This window comes from Salvelinus namaycush, chromosome 32 (genome assembly GCF_016432855.1).
Source record: "Salvelinus namaycush isolate Seneca chromosome 32, SaNama_1.0, whole genome shotgun sequence".
NCBI lineage: Eukaryota > Metazoa > Chordata > Actinopteri > Salmoniformes > Salmonidae > Salvelinus > Salvelinus namaycush.
The window spans coordinates 36,106,983-36,125,070 of record NC_052338.1 but is presented as its reverse complement, the minus strand read 5'-3'; the positions used below and the strand labels follow the sequence as shown (position 1 = coordinate 36,125,070).

The 18,088-nt window shown below is 44.2% G+C and overlaps 1 protein-coding gene across 1 annotated transcript in view; it reads left to right on the top strand.

Moving 5' to 3' along the window:
• Positions 1-2,962: 2,962 nt before the first annotated feature.
• The window catches only part of LOC120027115 (CUB and sushi domain-containing protein 2-like), a 176,662-nt gene continuing 161,536 nt past the window's right edge, over positions 2,963-18,088 (top strand). The window contains exon 1 of the mRNA XM_038971953.1: positions 2,963-2,996. Within this exon, the coding sequence (XP_038827881.1) occupies positions 2,963-2,996 (34 nt within the window). The remainder of the gene's footprint in view (positions 2,997-18,088) is intronic.

Genomic DNA, 18,088 nt, shown 5'->3' with positions numbered 1-18,088 from the left:
TACGTGCTAACAAGCAATACGTGCTAACAAGCTATACGTGCTAACAAGCTATACCTGCTAACAAGCTATACGTGCTAAATTCCAACCTCAAAACATAAATGGAAAAATCAAAGCCTGTAACAATCTGTTGGTCACAGGTACCTTTAAAAATAGGTAAGGACGTGCATCAGAAAACCAGTCAGTATTTGGCGTGACCACCATTTTCCTCATGCACGACACATCTCCTTCACATAGAGTTGATCAGGCTGTTGATTGTGGCATGCTCTCACTCTTCAATGGCTGAACACACTGTCGTACGCGTCGATCCAGAGCATCCCAAACATGCTCAATGGGAGACATGTCTGGTGAGTATGCAGGCCATTGAAGAACTGGGACATTTTCAGCTTCCAGGAATTGTGTACGGATCCTTGCAACATTGGGCAGTGGATTATCATGCTGAAACATCGGTCGGTTGTGCATGGGTTATTACCAATTGCGGGCGGGTGAACAAACAGGGGGAGGTGGTGGGGAATATTGTGGGTTAGGGTTAGGGTTAGGGTTAGGGTTAGGGAAACAGGGGGAGGTGGTGCGGAATATTGTTGAGCTAAAAGTGCAAACAATGCAGAAAACATGTGTTACAGAAACCTAATTAACACACACACACACACACACACACACACACCACCCTTTACACACACGCACACACACACACACACACACACACACACACACACACACACACACACACACACACACACACACACACACACACACACACACACACACACCACCCTTTACACACACGCACACACACGACCCTTTACACACACACACACACACACACACACACACGCACACACACCACCCTTTACACACACACAAAAACAGAAGCACATCCAATAACCAAAGTTAAAGTAACATGAAAACATAAGCTACAGATAGAGCTATATCATCCTCGGTGTGTTCGTGTGTGTGTGTGTGTGTGTGCATTCCAGCATCTATATGAGAGTGTGTGTGTGTGCGTTCCTGCATCTATATGAGAGTTTGTGTGTGTGTGTGCGTTCCTGCATCTATATGAGAGTGTGTGTGTGTGCATATCAGTGTGTGGTACATCATTAAGCCAGGTCTGACATTAAGAGAGAACACTAATGAAGTCTGTCTCATTATGTGGTGTAATAGAATGCTGTTTTATAATCCTGCCGTGGCTGCCTCTCTCCCGCATCCTCATTGGCTGCATCAGTGACTGCAACCTTCTACCATGCATAGCAACAGTAACCAAGCAGGGGTTAGCCAGTGGCGGCTATAGATGTGTTGAGGTCATTCAGAGACCCTCCAAATGAGAGAGAGTCAAGCCGATATTATTTGTCTGATTAATTAATGAAGAGTTATACACCGAGAGGACAAAACATTAAGAACACCTGCTCTTTCCATGACATAGACTGACCAGGTGATTCTTTTCACTCTGCCAATTAGGTTAGTATTGTGTACAATGTTGTTGATCCATCCTCAGTTTTCTCCTATCACAGCCATTAAACTTTACATTTTAAATGTATCATTGGCCTCATGGTGAAATCCTTGAGCGGTATCTTTGTAGTGACTGGGTGCATTGAAACACCATCCAAAGTGTAATTAAGAACTTCACAATGCTCAAAGGATATTCAATGTCTGCTATTTTTATTTTATTTTATTTTTTATCTACCAATTGGTGCACTTCTTTGTGAGGATTTGGAAAACCTCCCTGATCTTTGTGATTGAATCTGTGTTTGAAATTCACTGCTCGACTAAAGGACCTTGTATGTGTGGGGTACAGAGATGAGGTTGTTACGAAAAAATGATTGACTCAAGACATTTCAGGTTAACATTTTTTTTTACTAAATTTGTAAACATTTCAAAAAACCTACTTCCACTTTGACATTATGGGGTATTGTGTTTGGCCAGTGACAAAAAAAAATCTACATTTAATCAATTTTAACACAAAATGTGGAAAAAGTCAAGGGGTGTGAATACATTCTGAAGGCACTGTATGTCTACCAAACATTTTAAGGTCTATACACAGATGGGCTGCATACAATACATGACCAAAAGTAGATGGACACCTGCTCGTCGAACATCTCATTCCTAAATGATGGACGTTAATATGGAGTTGGTCCCCCCTTTGCTGCTATAACAGCCTCTACTCTTCTGGGAAGGCTTTCCACTAGATGTTGGAACATTGCTACGGGGCCTTGCTTCCATTCAGCCACAAGAGCATTAGTGGGGCTCGGGTACTGATGTTGGGAGATTAGGCCTGGCTCTCAGTCGGCATTCCAATTCATCCCAAAAGTGTTCGATGGAGTTGAGGTCAGGGCTCTGTACAGGCCAGTCAAGTTCTTTCACACCTGGTCTCGACAAACCATTTCTGTATGGACCTCGCTTTGTGCATGGGGGCCTTGTCATGCTGAAACAGGACAGGGCTTTCCTGAAACTGTTACCACAACGTTGGAAGCACAGAATAGTCTAGAATGTTATTGTATACGGAATCATTAAGATTTCCCTTCACTGGAAATAAAGGAGCTTGCCGAACCATGAAAAACAGCCTCACACCACAATTAACATTATTTTACCTATTGGCCAAAATCTAAATTTTTGATTGGACACCCTACATACAGCAAGCTAAATGTAAAGCTATTTAGCTAATGTTAGCTAGTCAGCTAGCTTGTTAAATAGCAATTTTCCTAAATTAACTTTATAATCCCTTTGTCTCTACATTAACTAACATTCCTTTTAACTGTATTTTTTTGTTGTTGCATGATTCATTATGAAGTTATGATTACTTACAATTACTTCCATCCCTAGTACTTTGGTCAAACATCTTCCTGAAGTAACTTTAGATCCTTGGGTCACAGAGTTTCATGTGAGTTTTGATCACCACTCGATAGGTTTGCTTCGTTTGGAGCGCCAATAGGGCTGAAAAGGCATTGAATTGGAACACCACTCCGACTCGATGCGGCTCGCAGGGGGTCGGGGGCCCGACTCTGGTGAGGAATATGCATGTTCTCCTCATTCTGTGTCTCTGTGTTTACTACCCTAATAAGGTAGTTGGTATTCAGGGCACTTCCTGTGTTTCAAATAGAAGAAAACAACAAAAACACAAAGACCTAATAACTGTCAAACGAAAGCTGTGTTGGTTTCTGAGTCAGAGTAGATTATAAGCTTAGTTGGACACAACAACAAACCCGTTTCCATATAGCTTCAATATTTCCTCTAGTGGAAGTACTGGCTCGGGCTCCCGAGTGGCGCAGCGGTCTAAGGCACTGCATCTCAGTGCTTGAGGCATCACTACAAACACCCTGGTTTGAATCCAGGCTGTATCACAACCGGCCGTGATTGGGAGTCCCATAGGGCGGCGCACAATTGGCCCAGCGTCGTCTAGGTTTGGCCAGTGGAGGCCATCATTGTAAATAAGAATTTGTTCTTAACTGACTTGCCTAGTTAAATAAAAGGTAAAAAAAATCTAAAAAAAAGAAAAAAAAGAATTGTGGACATAGTATGGAGGCTAGGGTTTGGGAGAGGATGGTGTTTCAGAGAGTGAATCAGACAGACGTGTCCCAGTTCTCACTTTTGACCTATTTCCTATAGAGTATTTACACATTGTTCCCTCTTATGGGCCCTTGTCAAAGGGCCCTGGTCGAAAGCAGTGCACTACATACGGAAAAGGGTGCCATTTTGGATAACGCCTAGGTCTGAGTCAACAGTGGAAACACTACCCACTGGGCACATCACGTCATTTCAACGTGGAAACGTGGGTAATATTCGGTTGAGTCGTTGATCAATGAGATTTCAACCTTCCTTCGCCCACTCCATAAAGACAGCCGGAAATTCACAAATGTGTCATCACTGTGCATTCAGCCATTTTTAAAAAGCACAATCCAATTTCCTAGTGGAAAAACAATGTCAGATATTTTGTATTTTTACAACAAGATGATTGATCTAATAGAACATTCAAATGACCGGGATTGCGGTTGATCAATACTTTTCATGATTATTGTGAAGATCTCCACAGAGCTCAAATCAAATTCAAATCAGTCACATTTTATTTGTTAAATGCGACCAAATACAACAGGTGTAGACTTTACTGTGAAATTCTTACTTACAAGCCTTTCCCATTGATGCAGAGTTTGTTTTGTAAATTACACAATTTAAAATAAAATAGTAAAACAAGAGGAATAAAATACACAAGAATGGAGCTATATACAGGAAGTACCCGATCAATGTGGAGCTATATACAGGAAGTACCAGATCAATGTGGAGCTATATACAGGAAGTACCAGATCAATGTGGAGCTATATACAGGAAGTACCAGATCAATGTGGAGCTATATACAGGAAGTACCAGATCTATGTGGAGCTATATACAGGAAGTACCAGATCTATGTGGAGCTATATACAGGAAGTACCAGATCAATGTGGAGCTATATACAGGAAGTACCAGATCAATGTGGAGCTATATACAGGAAGTACCAGATCAATGTGGAGCTATATACAGGAAGTACCAGATCAATGTGGAGCTATATACAGGAAGTACCAGATCAATGTGGAGCTATTTACAGGAAGTAACAGATCAATGTGGAGCTATATACAGGAAGTACCAGATCAATGTGGAGCTATATACAGGAAGTACCAGTACCAGATCAATGTGGAGCTATATACAGGAAGTACCAGTACCAGATCAATGTGGAGTTATATACAGGAAGTACCAGATCTATGTGGAGCTATATACAGGAAGTACCAGATCTATGTGGAGCTATATACAGGAAGTACCCGATCAATGTGGAGCTATATACAGGAAGTACCAGATCAATGTGGAGCTATATACAGGAAGTACCAGATCAATGTGGAGCTATATACAGGAAGTACCAGATCAATGTGGAGCTATATACAGGAAGTACCAGATCTATGTGGAGCTATATACAGGAAGTACCAGATCTATGTGGAGCTATATACAGGAAGTACCAGATCAATGTGGAGCTATATACAGGAAGTACCAGATCAATGTGGAGCTATATACAGGAAGTACCAGATCAATGTGGAGCTATATACAGGAAGTACCAGATCAATGTGGAGCTATATACAGGAAGTACCAGATCAATGTGGAGCTATTTACAGGAAGTAACAGATCAATGTGGAGCTATATACAGGAAGTACCAGATCAATGTGGAGCTATATACAGGAAGTACCAGTACCAGATCAATGTGGAGCTATATACAGGAAGTACCAGTACCAGATCAATGTGGAGTTATATACAGGAAGTACCAGATCTATGTGGAGCTATATACAGGAAGTACCAGATCTATGTGGAGCTATATACAGGAAGTACCAGATCAATGTGGAGCTATATACAGGAAGTACCAGATCAATGTGGAGCTATATACAGGAAGTACCAGATCAATGTGGAGCTATATACAGGAAGTACCAGATCAATGTGGAGCTATATACAGGAAGTACCAGATCAATGTGGAGCTATTTACAGGAAGTACCAGATCAATGTGGAGCTATTTACAGGAAGTACCAGATCAATGTGGAGCTATATACAGGGAGTACCAGATCAATGTGGAGCTATATACAGGAAGTACCAGATCAATGTGGAGCTATATACAGGAAGTACCAGATCAATGTGGAGCTATATACAGGAAGTACCAGATCAATGTGGAGCTATATACAGGAAGTACCAGATCAATGTGGAGCTATATACAGGAAGTACCAGATCAATGTGGAGCTATATACAGGAAGTACCAGATCAATGTGGAGCTATTTACAGGAAGTAACAGATCAATGTGGAGGTATTTACAGGAAGTACCAGATCAATGTGGAGCTATATACAGGGAGTACCAGATCAATGTGGAGCTATATACAGGAAGAACCAGTACCAGATCAATGTGGAGCTATATACAGGAAGTACCAGATCAATGTGGAGCTATATACAGGGAGTACCAGATCAATGTGGAGTTATATACAGGAAGTACCAGTACCAGATCAATGTGGAGCTATATACAGGAAGTACCAGTACCAGATCAATGTGGAGCTATATACAGGAAGTAGCAGTACCAGATCAATGTGGAACTATATACAGGAAGTACCAGTACCAGATCAATGTGGAGCTGTATACAGGGAGTACCAGATCAATGTGGAGCTATATACAGGGAGTACCAGTACCAGATCAATGTGGAGCTATATACAGGGAGTTACAGTACCAGATCAATGTGGAGCTATATACAGTGAGTACCAGATCAATGTGGAGCTATATACAGGGAGTACCAGTACCAGATCAATGTGGAGCTATATACAGGGAGTACCAGTACCAGATCAATGTGGAGCTATATACAGGGAGTACCAGATCAATGTGGAGCTATATACAGGGAGTACCAGATCAATGTGGAGCTATTTATAGGGAGTACCAGATCAATGTGGAGCTATATACAGGAAGTACCAGTACCAGATCAATGTGGAGCTATATACAGGGAGTACCAGATCAATGTGGAGCTATATACAGGGAGTACCAGTACCAGATCAATGTGGAGCGATATACAGGGAGTACCAGTACCAGATCAATGTGGAGCTATATACAGGGAGTACCAGATCAATGTGGAGCTATATACAGGAAGTACCAGATCAATGTGGAGCTATATACAGGGAGTACCAGATCAATGTGGAGCTATATACAGGAAGTACCAGATCAATGTGGAGCTATATACAGGGAGTACCAGATCAATGTGGAGCTATATACAGGGAGTACCAGTACCAGATCAATGTGGAGCTATACACAGGAAGTACCAGTACCAGATCAATGTGCAGAGGTACGAGGTATTTGAGGTAGATACAGTCCCTTCAGAAAGTATTCACACCCCTTGATTTTTTCAGAATTTGTTGTGTTACAGCCTGATTTTAAAATGGATTAAACTGAGATTATTTTACTTGTGTCATGCACAAAGTAGATGTCCTAACCGACTTGCAAAAACTATAGTTTAACAAGAAATTTGTGGAGTGGTTGAAAAACGAGTTTTAATGAATCCAACCTAAGTGTATAAAAACTTCCGACTTCAACTGTATATGCACGGTATTGACCTTTTCATGTAGCCTAATTTTGGCCAGCTCATAGCCTAACCATTACATTTTCAAATCTGTTTGCTGCAGAGTATTTTGCTGAGACAATACTGGTCAAATTAAAATATTATTATTTCACTTATCACAATTCCAGTGGGTCAGAAGTTCACATACACTAAGTTGACTGTGCCTTTAAACAGCTTGGAAAATTCCAGAAAATTATGTCATGGCTTTAGAAGCTTCTGATAGGCTAATTAACATAATTTGAGTCAATTGGAGGTGTACCTGTGGAGGTATTTCAAGGCCTACCTTCAAACTCAGTGCGTCTTTGCTTGACATCATGGGAAAATCAAAAGAAATCAGCCAAGACCTTGCAGACCTCCACAAGTCCTCCACAAGTCTGGTTCATCCTTGGGAGCAATTTACAAACGCCTGAAGGTACCACGTTCATCTGTACAAACAATAGTACGCAAGTGTAAACACCATGGGACCACGCAGCCATCATACCGCTCAGGAAGGAGACGTGTTCTGTCTATTAGAGATGGACGTACTTTGGTGCAAAAAGTGCAAATCAATCCCAGAACAACAGCAAAGGACCTTGTGAAGATGCTGGAGGAAACAGGTACAAAAGTATCTATATCCACAGTAAAACGAGTCCTATATTGACATAACCTGAAAGGCCGCTCAGCAAGGAAGAAGCTACTGCTCCAAAACCGCCATAAAAAAAGCCAGACTACGGTTTGCAACTGCACATGGGGACAAAGATCGTACTTTTTGGGGAAATGTCCTCTGGTCTGATGAAACAAAAATATAACTGTTTGGCCATAATGACCATCGTTATGTTTGGAGGTAAAAGGGGGATGCTTGCAAGCCGAAGAACACCATCCCAACCGTGAAGCGCGGGGATGGCAGCATCATGTTGTGGGGGTGCTTTGCTGCAGGAGGGACTGGTGCACTTCACAAAATGGATGGCATCATGAGGAATTAAAATTATGTGGATATATGGAAGCAACATCTCAAGACATCAGTCAGGAACATAAATCTTGGTCACAAATGGGTCTTCAAAATGGGAAATGACGCCAAGCATACTTCTGAAGTTGTGGCAAAATGGCTCAAGGACAACAAAGTCAAGATATTGGAGTGGCCATCACAAAGCTCTGACCTCAATCCAATAGAAAATGTGTGGGCAAAACTGAAAAAGCGTGTGCGAGCAAGGAGGCCTACAAAACTGACTCAGTTACACCAGCTCTGTCAGGAGGAATGGGCCAAAATTCAACCAACTTATTGTGGGAAGCTTGTGGAAGGCTACCCAAAACTGAGTTTAAATGTATTTGGCTAAGGTGTAAACTTCCAACTTCAACTGTAACAGTGTGCAACAGGCTGACTACACCGCTCACGTCGCGTTGCAAAATAAAGTTAGAAATCTGCATTATTCAATTATTGCCCCCACTGCTCGCGCGCGCCAACGAGCGTCTGCGTTGCCAAGGGCTAACATTTAAGTCAGTTCTATTTGTGACGCAGATCGCCCTGCAAGTCCTGCCTCTCCCATCTCCTCATTGGTTTATAGAAGCAGATACCCACGTGCCATGGGAGGAGAGGAGGAGAAGGAGGAGGAGGGGAGGGGAGGGGAGGGGGAGAGGAGGAGGTGGAGGAGGAGGAGGAGGAGGAAGGGAGGGGAGGAGAGAAGGAGGAGGAGGAGAGGGGAGAGGAGGAGGAGGAGGAGAGGAGGAGGGGAGGAGGAGGAGGAGGGGAGGGGAGAGGAGGAGAGGAGGAGAGGAGGAGGAGGGGAGAGGAGGGGGAGGGGAGAGGAGGAGAAGGAGGAGGAGGGGAGGGGAGAGGAGGAGGGGGAGAGGAGGAGTGGAGGGGGAGAGGAGGAGGGAAAAGTGGAGGATGATACTATGATCTTGTTCCAGGGGCAAAGTGTTCCTCTGGCAGTTGAGAACATCTAAATTTAGACTCTTCCTCCCTCCTCCTTGATCCCTTCATTATAGAGACCAGGGGAACATGAAAACTCCCTTTTGTGAAGATATCAACAGCTCCCTGAGCCAGCTGGGCGAGACAGAGAGAGACAGAGAGAGAGACAGAGAGATGGACAGAGAGAGAGAGACAGAGAGAGAGACAGAGAGAGAGACAGAGAGAGAGACAGAGAGAGAGACAGAGAGAGACAGAGAGAGACAGAGAGAGACAGAGAGAGAGAGAGAGAGAGAGACAGAGAGAGAGAGAGAGAGAGAGAGAGAGAGAGAGAGAGAGAGAGAGAGAGAGAGAAAAAAAGCACAGTACAACAGAAAGCAGCTGACACTAATTGAGGAGTCCATAAACACAAACAACTTCTGGCAAAATTGGAAAAAATTAAAAAATCTAAACAAGAGGAATTAGCTATACAAAATGGTGACATATGGACAACCAATTTTAAAACACTCTACAACACCGTTCAAATTGACACAAACGCAGAACAACGACAAATTCATGAGAAGTTGAATGGATTAGAAAAAGCTATAAAGGACAATCAAAATCCACTGGACTCCCCAATTACTGACCAGGAGCTCTATAAGAAACTTCAGGCTCTCAAATTTAAAAAGGCATGCGGACCTGATGGCATCCTAAACGAGATGCTCAAACTCACTAGTGCAAAATTTCAATTGGCTATATTAAAACTGTTTAATTTGATCCTGAGTGTAGGTTATTTCCCTGACATCTGGAATCAAGGACTCATAACCCCAATCTTTAAAAACGGAGACAAATCTGACCCTAACAATTACAGAGGCATTTACAGAGGCAAATTTGACCCTAACAATTACAGAGGCATATACGCTTGCTTTATCGACTTCCAAAAAGCATTTGATTCTATTTGGCATACAGGACTGTTCTACAAAGTTATTGAAAGTGGTGTAGGGGGTAAAACATATGACATAATTAAATCAATGTATACTGGCAATACGTGCAGCATTAAAATTGGCAAGAAAAGAACAGAATTCTTTAACCAGGGGTGGGGCCTTCGTCAGGGTTGTAATCTGAGCCCTGCACTCTTCAATATTTACATCAACGAATTGGCCACTATTCTAGAAAAATCCTCAGCCCCTGGTGTTAGTCTCCATAATTCAGAGGTTAAATGCCTACTCTTCGCAGATGACCTATGCCTGTTGTCACCCACAGCACATGGCCTACAGCAGAGCCTGGATCTGCTAGAGCAGTACTGCCAGACCTGGGCCCTGGCAGTAAACCCCAAAAAGACTAAAATAATGATTTTCCAGAGAAGATCCAGATCTCAGGGAATTAGACCAAAGTTCTCAATTGGTACAAAATATATAGAGTACTGCACACACTACAATTACTTAGGTTTAAAAATAAGCTCAACTGGACACCTTAATGAGGCAGTGAATGAACTGAGAGAGAAAGCACGCAGGGCATTCTACGCAATTAAAAAGCAAATTCAAATTGAAATACCTATTAAAATTTGGCTAAAACTAATTGAATATGTCATTGAACCAATTGCACTTTATGGCAGCGAGGTGTGGGGTCCACTTGCAAAACAAGATTTCATCAAATGGGACAAACATCCCATTGAAACCCTGCATGCAGAGTTCTGTAAGATTCTCCTACATGTCCAGAGGAAAACTACAAACAATGCATGCAGGGTAGAATTAGGCAAATATCCACTAATAATAAAAACTCAAAAAAGAGCAATTAAGTTTTGGAAACATCTAAAATACAGTGACCCCCTCTCATATCACTACCAAGCCCTGCAATACCAAGAGCTGAGCAAAGAAAAGAGTCCCCTCATCCAGCTGGTCCTGGGGCTGAGTTCACAAACCTGTTCTACTAACACACTGAAGCCTCAGGACCAGAACATCCAATCAATCAGAATAAACCAAATTACAACACAGTCAAAACAAAACTACATTGCTTATTGGGAAACACAAGCACAAGCACAGAGCAAAATGCAGTGCTATCTGGCCCTAAATCGACAGTACACCGTGGCTAACTATTTGACTATGGTTACTGATCAAAACCTTAGAAAAACCTTGACAAAGTACAGGCTCAGTGAGCACAGCCTTGCCATTGAGAAGGGTAGACACAGGAAAACCTGGCTCCCTGTAGAGGAAAGGTTGTGCAACCACTGCACAACAGCAGAACCTGAGACGGAGCTGCATTTCCTGACAAAATGTCAAAAATATAAAACAATTAGAGAGTGTCATTTCCCCAAATTTGAAACTCTTATTCAAGGTTTCAAAGACCTCTCTGATGAGGATAGGCTACCCGTCCTGTTAGGGGAGGACGCAGAGAGCTGTGGGTTGGCAGCGCACTACATTGCTGCCTGCCATAAGTTGAGGGACAGTGTCTGACAGACCAATCAACCTGCACATGTACTCTACTGTATGTTTATTGTTATTGTTGAATGTATGGCTATTTTGACCCTTGGTTATTGTTGTTACTGTTGTCCCGTTGACCATTTTGATTCTCATTTTTATATTGTAAATAAGCTTTGGCAATATGTACATTGTTACGTCATGCCAATAAAGCAAATTGAATTGAATTGAATTGAAAATTGAGAGAGAGAGAGAGAGAGAGACAAACCACAGACAAACCTGGCTGCCCAGAGAGGACAGGCTGTGCTCACTCTGCTCCAGGGGAGAGGTAGAGACAGAGGTGCATTTCCTACTACACTGTGACAAATACTCAGACCTAAGAGCATATTTCTTTCCCAAAATTATAACTCAATACAAAGAATTTGAAACTATAAAAGATGAAGAAAAAATCAAATATTTATTGGGTGAAAAGCCAAAATGTGCAGTTTTGGCAGCCAAATATGTGTCCTCCTGCCACAGCCTGAGGGACAGCCAGTGAAAAATGCAAAGTAATGTTGATAATATTTCCCATTTGTTTTGTCTTTCATACCAGGTCATATGTCTTCTCAAGTCATATTGACACTGGTCTACTACTGTTGCTTTAATGTATTGTTGTTCTGATTAATATTGTTGTTGTAGTTGTTGTTAATGGTAATCCCATGTCCACTACTACTATTATTATTACTGTTGGTCCCACCATTTATTTATATATAAATATATATATATTTTGTATATATATACATATATAATTTATTTTTATTTTTCGATATGTATACTTTGACAATGTAAGTAATAATGAACTTGCCATGTCAATAAAGTCAATTGAATTGAATTGAATTGAATTGAGAGAGAGAGAGAGAGAGAGAGAGAGAGAGAGAGAGAGAGAGAGAGAGAGAGAGAGAGAGAGAGAGAGAGAGAGAGAGAGAGAGAGAGAGAGAGTACTGTGTGCGACAGGCAGGTTGATGTTTATTTCCCTGAATATTGCCCTGGAGGCAGACTGAGTTATTTCCGATAGATGGTGCGGCTCCAAAGTCAAAATTGAAAACAAAAGTTAACTTTTTTGGTCTGAATTGAAGGTTAGGGTTAGGCATTATAGTTAGCAGTGTGATTAAGGTTATGTTTAAAAATCTGATTTTATGACTTTGTGGCTGTGCCAGCTAGTGACCACTCTGCAGAGCTGCCTCCAGAACAACATTCATGACAACAAATGCCTGCGTGTCACAGACCAACCATCAGGAAGTAAATTAGTGCCAGGAACGAGTAGCAGGTTGAGAAGTGGAGAGGGGGAGGTAGGAGGGAGAGTCGGTAGGGTAACAGAGAGCTTCTGCCAAAAAACAGTAGAGGTGTGTTTGTGTTACATATGGCCACTGTGTCAGAGCTGGCAGTCACAGAGGGGTGAGGTAAGCCTCTCTATAGCGTCAGAGTTGGCAGTCACAGAGGGGTGAGGTAAGCCTCTCTATAGTGTCAGAGCTGGCAGTCACAGAGGGGTGAGGAAAGCCTCTCTATAGCGTCAGAGCTGGCAGTCACAGAGGGGTGAGGTAAGCCTCTCTATAGCGTCAGAGCTGGCAGTCACAGGTGACCTTAACCATTCACAGTCGGAGAATATACTGTAACACATTAGATCTGGTAAAAGATAATACAGAGAAAAAAAGTTGTGTTTTTGAAATGCAAGAGAAAGGTCACAATGTATTTTTCCAGTTAAGGTGCCATTTAGATTTTGGCTACTAGATGGCAGCAGTGTATGTGCAACGTTTTAGACTGATCCAATGAACCTTTGCATTTCTGCTCAAAATGTTGTATCAAGACTGCCCAAATGTGTCTCAAGTTTTATTAATACATTTTCAAGTTCATAATTGTGCACTCTCCTCAAACAATAGCATGGTATTATTTCACTGTAATAGCTACTGTAAATTGGACAGTGCAGTTAGATTAACAAGAATGTAAGCTTTCTGCCAATATCAGATATGTCTATGTCCTGGGAAATGTTCTTGTTACTTACAACCTCATGCTAATCGCATTAGCCCAGGTTAGCTGGACGGGGGTGGGATGGGGACCGATCCCGTACAGTTAACCTCTTGACGCTAGGGGTCAGATAAAATAAAATAAAAAATTATAACGTTCCCAAGGTAAACGGACTATTTCTCAGGTCCAGATCGTAGAATATGCATATAATTTACAGATTAGGATAGAAAACACTCCAAAGTTTCCAAAACTGTCGAAATATTGTCTGTGAGTATAACAAAACTGATTCTGCAGGTGAAAACCTGAGAAAATCTAACCCGGAAGTTTTTTTATTTTTTATCTGTGTTTCCTGGCCCGTCTTTCTTCCATTTAAAGGGGTATCAACCAGATTGCTTTTCCAATGGCTTCCTCAGGCTGCGACCAGGCTTTAGACATAGTTTCAGGCTTTTATTTAGAAAAATGAGCGAGATTTTTCAAAACTAGTCAGGTGTCCTCTGATTAGTTCCTGCGCGCTGGAGGGGTAGCTCTCCATTTTCTTTTTCTCTCTTTTATTGAATAGGTTACGGTCCGGTTGAAATATTATCGATTATGTTTGTTAAAAACAACCTGAGGATTGATTATAAAAAACATTTGACATGTTTCTATGAACATTACGGATACTTTTTGGAATTTTCGTCGAATGGAACGAGGCTTTGGTTTTCTGAACATAACGCGCAACCCAAATGGCGTTTTTTTGTTATAAAAGTAATATTTATCGAACAAAAATAACATTTGTTGTATAACTGGGAGTCTCGTGAGTGCAATCATCCGAAGATTATCAAAGGTAAGCGATTAATTCTATTGCTTTTCTGACTTTCGTGACCAAGCTAACCAAGCTAATATAAGGCTAACTGTTCTAGCATTGATTGATACACTCACAAAAGCTTGGATTTCTTTCTCTGTAAAGCATATTTTCAAAATCTGACACGATAGGTGGATTAACAACAAGCTAAGCTGTGTTTTGGTATATTTCACTTGTGATTGCATGATTATAAATATTTTTAGTAATATTTTGCGCCCTGCAATTCAGCGGTTGTTTAGGAAAATGATCCCGTAAAAGGGATCCGTAGCGCAGAGAAGTTAATGCCTAACTTTAAGAATTTGGATTTAATGCCTGAACTTACCCCTAACCTTAAAAAAGTCACAGTTAATGCCTGAACGTAACCTTAAACACGTGGAAATTTGACATTTGAGAAAAATGGATGAACGTCTAATTCTGACTTGAGACTGTGAGAGCTGGTTGCTATGACATCTCATCTCCATCTAAATCTCTCTCTCCCCTTCCTCCTTCCTACCTCTGTCCCCCCATCTACTTGTGGAACTAACTTAGAATTGCTACCCACAGTCACTTAACACAGTCCAGGTATTGTAACGAGCAGGAGTAAGCATGACATGTGAGTGGACTTCAGTGGGTCGTGCGTTTGTGTGACATGTGATTACACTTCAGTGGCTCTTTGCTCATTGTTGTCCAAAAGATGCGATGCAACGGCAATGAAGTGCAGCCTATCGAGATTAGGGCAACATCTCTCTTCTCCACCGCAGACTCCCATGTGACTCCCAAGCCAACCCACAGGACAGGAGGGTACAGAGCGACCCAGTAGCCTCACAATACACCCTGCCGCCACACACGCACGCAAATCTGAGAATAAAATCCCTGAACACCTGGTTTAGAAGAGAACACAGGGGATAAAAGAGTCAGGAGGTCTAGAGACAAGACATGCTGGGGTTGAGACAGGTTGGGGAGAAAGCTTTGAGATAGGGTGATAAGAGAGGATTGAGACAGGGTGGGGAGAGGGTTGAGACTTGGGGTGGGGGGGGGTTGAGACAGGGGGGAGAGAGAGGGTTGAGACTAGAGGGGGGAGGGGAGAGAGGGTTGAGACTAGAGGGGGGAAGGGGGAGAGGTTTGAGACTTGGGGGGGAGAGAGGGTTGAGACTGGGGGGAGGGATGAGACTGGGGAGAGGGTTGAGACTGGGGAGAGGGTTGAGACTGGGGAGAGGGTTGAGGCTGGGGAGAGGGTTGAGACTGGGGAGAGGGTTGAGACTGGGGGGAGGGTTGAGACTGGGGAGAGGGTTGAGACTGGGGAGAGGGTTGAGACTGGGGAGAGGGTTGAGACCGGGGAGAGAGAGGGTTGAGACTGGGGAGAGAGAGGGTTGAGACCGGGGAGAGAGAGGGTTGAGACCGGGGAGAGAGAGGGTTGAGAGAGGGTTGAGACCGGGGGAGAGGGTTGAGACCGGGGGGGAGAGAGAGGGTTGAGACCGGGGGGGAGAGAGAGGGTTGAGACGGGGGGAGAGAGAGGGTTGAGACGGGGGGAGAGAGAGGGTTGAGACTGGGTGGGGAGAGAGGGTTGAGACGGGAGGGGGGAGGGGGGAGAGAGAGGGTTGAGACTGGGGGGAGAGAGAGGGTTGAGACCGGGGGGGGTTTGAGACCGGGGGAGAGGGTTGAGACCGGGGGGGAGAGAGAGGGTTGAGACTGGGGGGAGAGAGAGGGTTGAGATGGGGGGAGAGAGAGAGGGTTGAGACTGGGGGGAGAGAGAGAAGGTTGAGACTGGGGGGAGAGAGAGGGTTGAGATGGGGGAGAGAGAGAAGGTTGAGACTGGGGGGAGAGAGGGAGGGTTGAGACGGGGGGGAGAGAGGGAGGGTTGAGACGGGGTGAGGAGAGGGTTGAGACAGTGGGAGAGGGTTGAGACGGGGGAGAGGGTTGAGATGGGGGGAGAGAGAGGGTTGAGACGGGGGGAGAGAGAGAGGGTTGAGACTGGGGGGAGAGAGGGAGGGTTGAGACGGGGGGGAGAGAGGGAGGGTTGAGACGGGGTGAGGAGAGGGTTGAGACAGTGGGAGAGGGTTGAGACGGGGGAGAGGGTTGAGATGGGGGGGAGAGAGAGGGTTGAGACGGGGGGAGAGAGAGAGGGTTGAGACTGGGGGGAGAGAGAGAGGGTTGGGGGAGAGAGGGTTGAGACTGGGTTGGGAGAGAGGGTTGAGACGGGAGGGGTGAGAGAGAGAGTTGAGACTGGGGGGAGAGAGAGAGGGTTGATACGGGAGGGGGGAGAGAGAGGGTTGAGACTGGGGGGAGAGAGAGAGGGTTGAGACTGGGGGGAGAGAGAGAGGGTTGAGACTGGGGGGAGAGAGAGAGGGTTGAAACTGGGGGGGGAGAGAGACGGTTGAGACGGGGGGGAGAGAGAGAGGGTTGAGATTAGAGAAGAAGGGAATGAGACAGTGATAGGAGAGTCAGAGAGGGAATGAGAGAAAGAAACAGGAAGAAAAAAACAATGGACTCCCAACCTCTACCAGTCTGGCATGCCAGTAAAGTCATATCGTATAAAATACGTAATCACGACAGCTGTGATGGAAACAGGAAGTTTCGGTACAATTTGATAAATGTCTACAGATAATTTGTTAAATCGACATGGTGGGATATTTGTGTGTCGGTAAAATGTATTATGCGATAAATGGCGGTGGAAACGTCTTTACGCGCAAATATTGATAAAATAACCACCATATCGTAGTAAACTTGGAGTCATGCGATGATACTGTGTGGTGTGTGGTCCTGCTACTACGACTCTGGAAACCAGAGGCTACAGGTGATACTGTGTGGTGTGTGGTCCTGCTACTACGACTCTGGAAACCAGAGGCTACAGGTGATACTGTGTGGTCCTGCTACTACGACTCTGGAAACCAGAGGCTACAGGTGATACTGTGTGGTGTGTGGTCCTGCTACTACGACTCTGGAAACCAGAGGCTACAGGTGATACTGGGTGGTCCTGCTACTACGACTCTGGAAACCAGAGGCTACAGGTGATACTGTGTGGTCCTGCTACTACGACTCTGGAAACCAGAGGCTACAGATGATACTGTGTGGTCCTGCTACTACGACTCTGGAAACCAGAGGCTACAGGTGATACTGTGTGGTCCTGCTACTACGACTCTGGAAACCAGAGGCTACAGATGATACTGTGTGGTCCTGCAACTACGTCTCTGGAAACCAGAGGCTACAGGTGATACTGTGTGGTCCTGCTACTACGACTCTGGAAACCAGAGGCTACAGGTGATACTGTGTGGTCCTGCTACTACGACTCTGGAAACCAGAGGCTACAGATGACACTGTGTGGTCCTGCTACTACGACTCTGGAAACCAGAGGCTACAGGTGATACTGTGTGGTGTGTGGTCCTGCTACTACGACTCTGGAAACCAGAGGCTACAGGTGATACTGTGTGGTCCTGCTACTACGACTCTGGAAACCAGAGGCTACAGGTGATACTGTGTGGTCCTGCTACTACGACTCTGGAAACCAGAGGCTACAGGTGATACTGTGTGGTCCTGCTACTACGACTCTGGAAACCAGAGGCTACAGACGATACTGTGTGGTGGGTGGTCCTGCTACTACGACTCTGGAAACCAGAGGCTACAGACGATACTGTGTGGTCCTGCCACTACGACTCTGGAAACCAGAGGCTACAGGTGATACTGTGTGGTCCTGCTACTACGACTCTGGAAACCAGAGGCTACAGGTGATACTGTGTGGTCCTGCTACTACGACTCTGGAAACCAGAGGCTACAGATGACACTGTGTGGTTTCCTGCTACTACGACTCTGGAACACAGAGCTACAGGTGATACTGTGTGGTGTGTGGTCCTGCTACTACGACTCTGGAACCAGAGGCTACAGGTGATACTGTTGGTGTGTGGTGT